General features: G+C 33.4%; 1 protein-coding gene across 1 annotated transcript; it reads right to left on the minus strand.

Annotated features, from left to right (window-relative positions):
- Positions 1–1,090: 1,090 nt before the first annotated feature.
- Positions 1,091–1,586, minus strand: LOC141386672 (uncharacterized). The gene is made up of 3 exons (XM_073955589.1): positions 1,493–1,586; positions 1,357–1,434; positions 1,091–1,281 (listed from the first exon to the last, which is right to left on the minus strand). The coding sequence occupies exons 1-3, from the start codon at positions 1,584–1,586 to the stop codon at positions 1,091–1,093; spliced, it is 363 nt and encodes a 120-aa protein (XP_073811690.1).
- Between the last annotated feature and the right edge of the window lie 823 nt (positions 1,587–2,409).

A 2,409-nucleotide genomic window follows, 5' to 3' on the forward strand; every position in this document is an offset into this window, starting at 1 on the left:
CATCTTTCACCAGTTCATTGTCATGACATTTTTCACCAGTTCATTGCCATGGCTATTCCTTGCAATAATAAAACAATGGATGTAATATTCATGAAAAGCAATATTGTTTATTATATGAATCGAATTCATTGTTTACTTATTAGTTATTTATAACAATATCACAATAAAATTTAACAATATAACGACATTGAATGTGTTACGTATTAAAAAAAATACATTTGATCGAAATCAAAATGATGTTGAGATCTTATACAGAAAACAAATACATGTTTTACTAAAAGTATTCCTTAAAATAGGAAAAAACTACGATAATGTATAATGAAATAACGACGTTAAATGTGTTAAAGAGATTAAAAACATGAGCATAACAAAATTTGTTGAAAGAAAAACATTTCTAAAATCGTCCTTTGTTACAGGTTTCGAGCAGAACAATAAATATTATTCAATATAGTAAAAATATAGGTACTTTATATGTTCCCTTACTAATGAAAATGATAAAAAAATAGAAGTTGGAACTGTTCTGAGACCAATTGTCTGTGTTTTGAAATATGGGAAAGTTTTTGAAGCAAAGAGTAGTCAATTCATGTACGTATAGGAAAAGAGCTTTAGTTTCACTTGGGCATACTAGGAGTTAATCAGAAGCTGGTACTGGCTCTGGAAAAAGTCTTCTGCTTCAGCTTCGACAGCAGGATGTGGATTTTCTTTTGGTGCGTTTTTGACCTTTTGCTTGCCCTTGCAAAGTTTGTTTTTGGCTAGTTTTAATCCATGCCGTAGTTCGTCCTTAAATGACCGCTCCGTACACCCGTTAACATATGTACCAGCTGAAATTAAAACGGTGTAAATTTGATGTTCACACATCTATATAATAAAATCAAGTTTGACCTCAAAATACATACCAAAGAAAATAGCCATGATCTTTGGGTAATTCAGTAATCGCAGTTTATTATGGGTGCCGTCCACATTAAATTTATAAAGGAGATCAGGATCCACTAAATCGGTGATGCCTTTTTTTATACCGCGATTTCCGCAAATGGCTCGTACAGATGCAATCTAAAAGTGTTAATTATGTATTTAGGATAAATGAAAATGTTCACAAACGCATACATACATATTCTTTTTCGTTTCTCTCATCTATGGTTCTTTCCCATGAAGTAAACTGCTCCAGAGTTTTGATTGGAAAAGAATCGGCAAATTTGGGGGTCGAATTTTTTAAATTATTTTTTATTGCTGTTGTATTTTCAGCAAGGACGTCTAGAACCACCGATGTCTGATCCTTTACATCTAAAATGATAAAAAAAAAAAAACAGAGAACAGTATTGTTAAGCATGTTTTTGTATAGCAAGTTGAATCCTTTACCTTTGATCTCCTTTTGCAGTATGTTGTTATTATCTACACATAATTTGTCCACCTTCAATTGTAGATAAGTCACTTTTTCTGAAAAGATAAATTAAAGTGATATTTGAAATACAATAATATTGTTATTCGGTATCACCTGTTAATCGGTCAAGTTTGCTGTTCATTTCCATAAGATACTGCATTATGCTTTGGTGTGTTTTTGGTGGCATCTTTTGGACCGTTTGACTCATTTTCCTAAATGGTACAAGAATATTAATGAAGAAGGGGAAAAAATACGCCACCATTCTTATATGGTATCATCATTATTTTAGAAATTTCTTTTATATTGAAAACTTGATCTGTGCTGCTGGTTTCTAAATTTTCACTGAAGGCTATTCCAATATGCAACGAATTGATGGGAGCATCGAAAAAAGATTTTAAATGCAAAAGTAATTTTCCTTCCAGATATCCATTGCCATATAATTTTGAAATTATAAGGTATGTAGTATTACCGATACAGCATATGTTGTCCGGGACGTTGTTTTGTAAACAAAGCCATCGAAATGTATTGATGTGATTTGTCCTTTTTATACCCTCCACCATAGTATGGAGGGTATATTAAGTTTGTCATTCTGTTTGTAACACATCGAACTAATCATTTGCGACCCTACAAAGTATATATATTCTTGATCAGGATAAAATTCTAAGACGATCTAGCCATGTCCGTCTGTCCGTCTGTTGTAATCACTCTAGCGTCCGCAATAATTGAGATAGAGTGCTGAAATTTTGCACGCAAGCGTCTTTTTTCCATAGGCAGGTCAAGTTCGAAGATGGGCTATATCGGTCCACTCTTTGGTATAGCCCCTATATAACGGTATCTCCGGATTTGAGGTATTTTGACGTTCTTCGTCACATTTGCAGACCGAATTAGCTATAATTTGGCACTTAGGGTTCCTAGTGATCAAAAAACTTATATCCCAAAGGATATGGGCATGGGCCCATGTTTTGGTATAGTCCCCATATAACGGTACCTCCCGATTTTCGGTATTTTGAGAATTTTAGCCACAATTTTTA

Source organism: Musca autumnalis, unplaced genomic scaffold (genome assembly GCF_047663935.1).
Source record: "Musca autumnalis isolate F117 unplaced genomic scaffold, ASM4766393v1 scaffold_5, whole genome shotgun sequence".
Classification (NCBI taxonomy): Eukaryota; Metazoa; Arthropoda; class Insecta; order Diptera; family Muscidae; genus Musca; species Musca autumnalis.

Bases quoted from the DNA above. Each gene is read 5' to 3' on its own strand.
- LOC141386672 (XM_073955589.1), bottom strand. From the start codon at position 1,586: ATGAGTCAAACGGTCCAAAAGATGCCACCAAAAACACACCAAAGCATA. The intron at 1,435-1,492 runs GTGATACCGAAT...TTATCTTTTCAG, and splicing joins CAAACTTGACCGATTAACAG to AAAAAGTGACTTATCTACAA. The intron at 1,282-1,356 runs GTAAAGGATTCA...TTATCATTTTAG, and splicing joins ACTGCAAAAGGAGATCAAAG to ATGTAAAGGATCAGACATCG.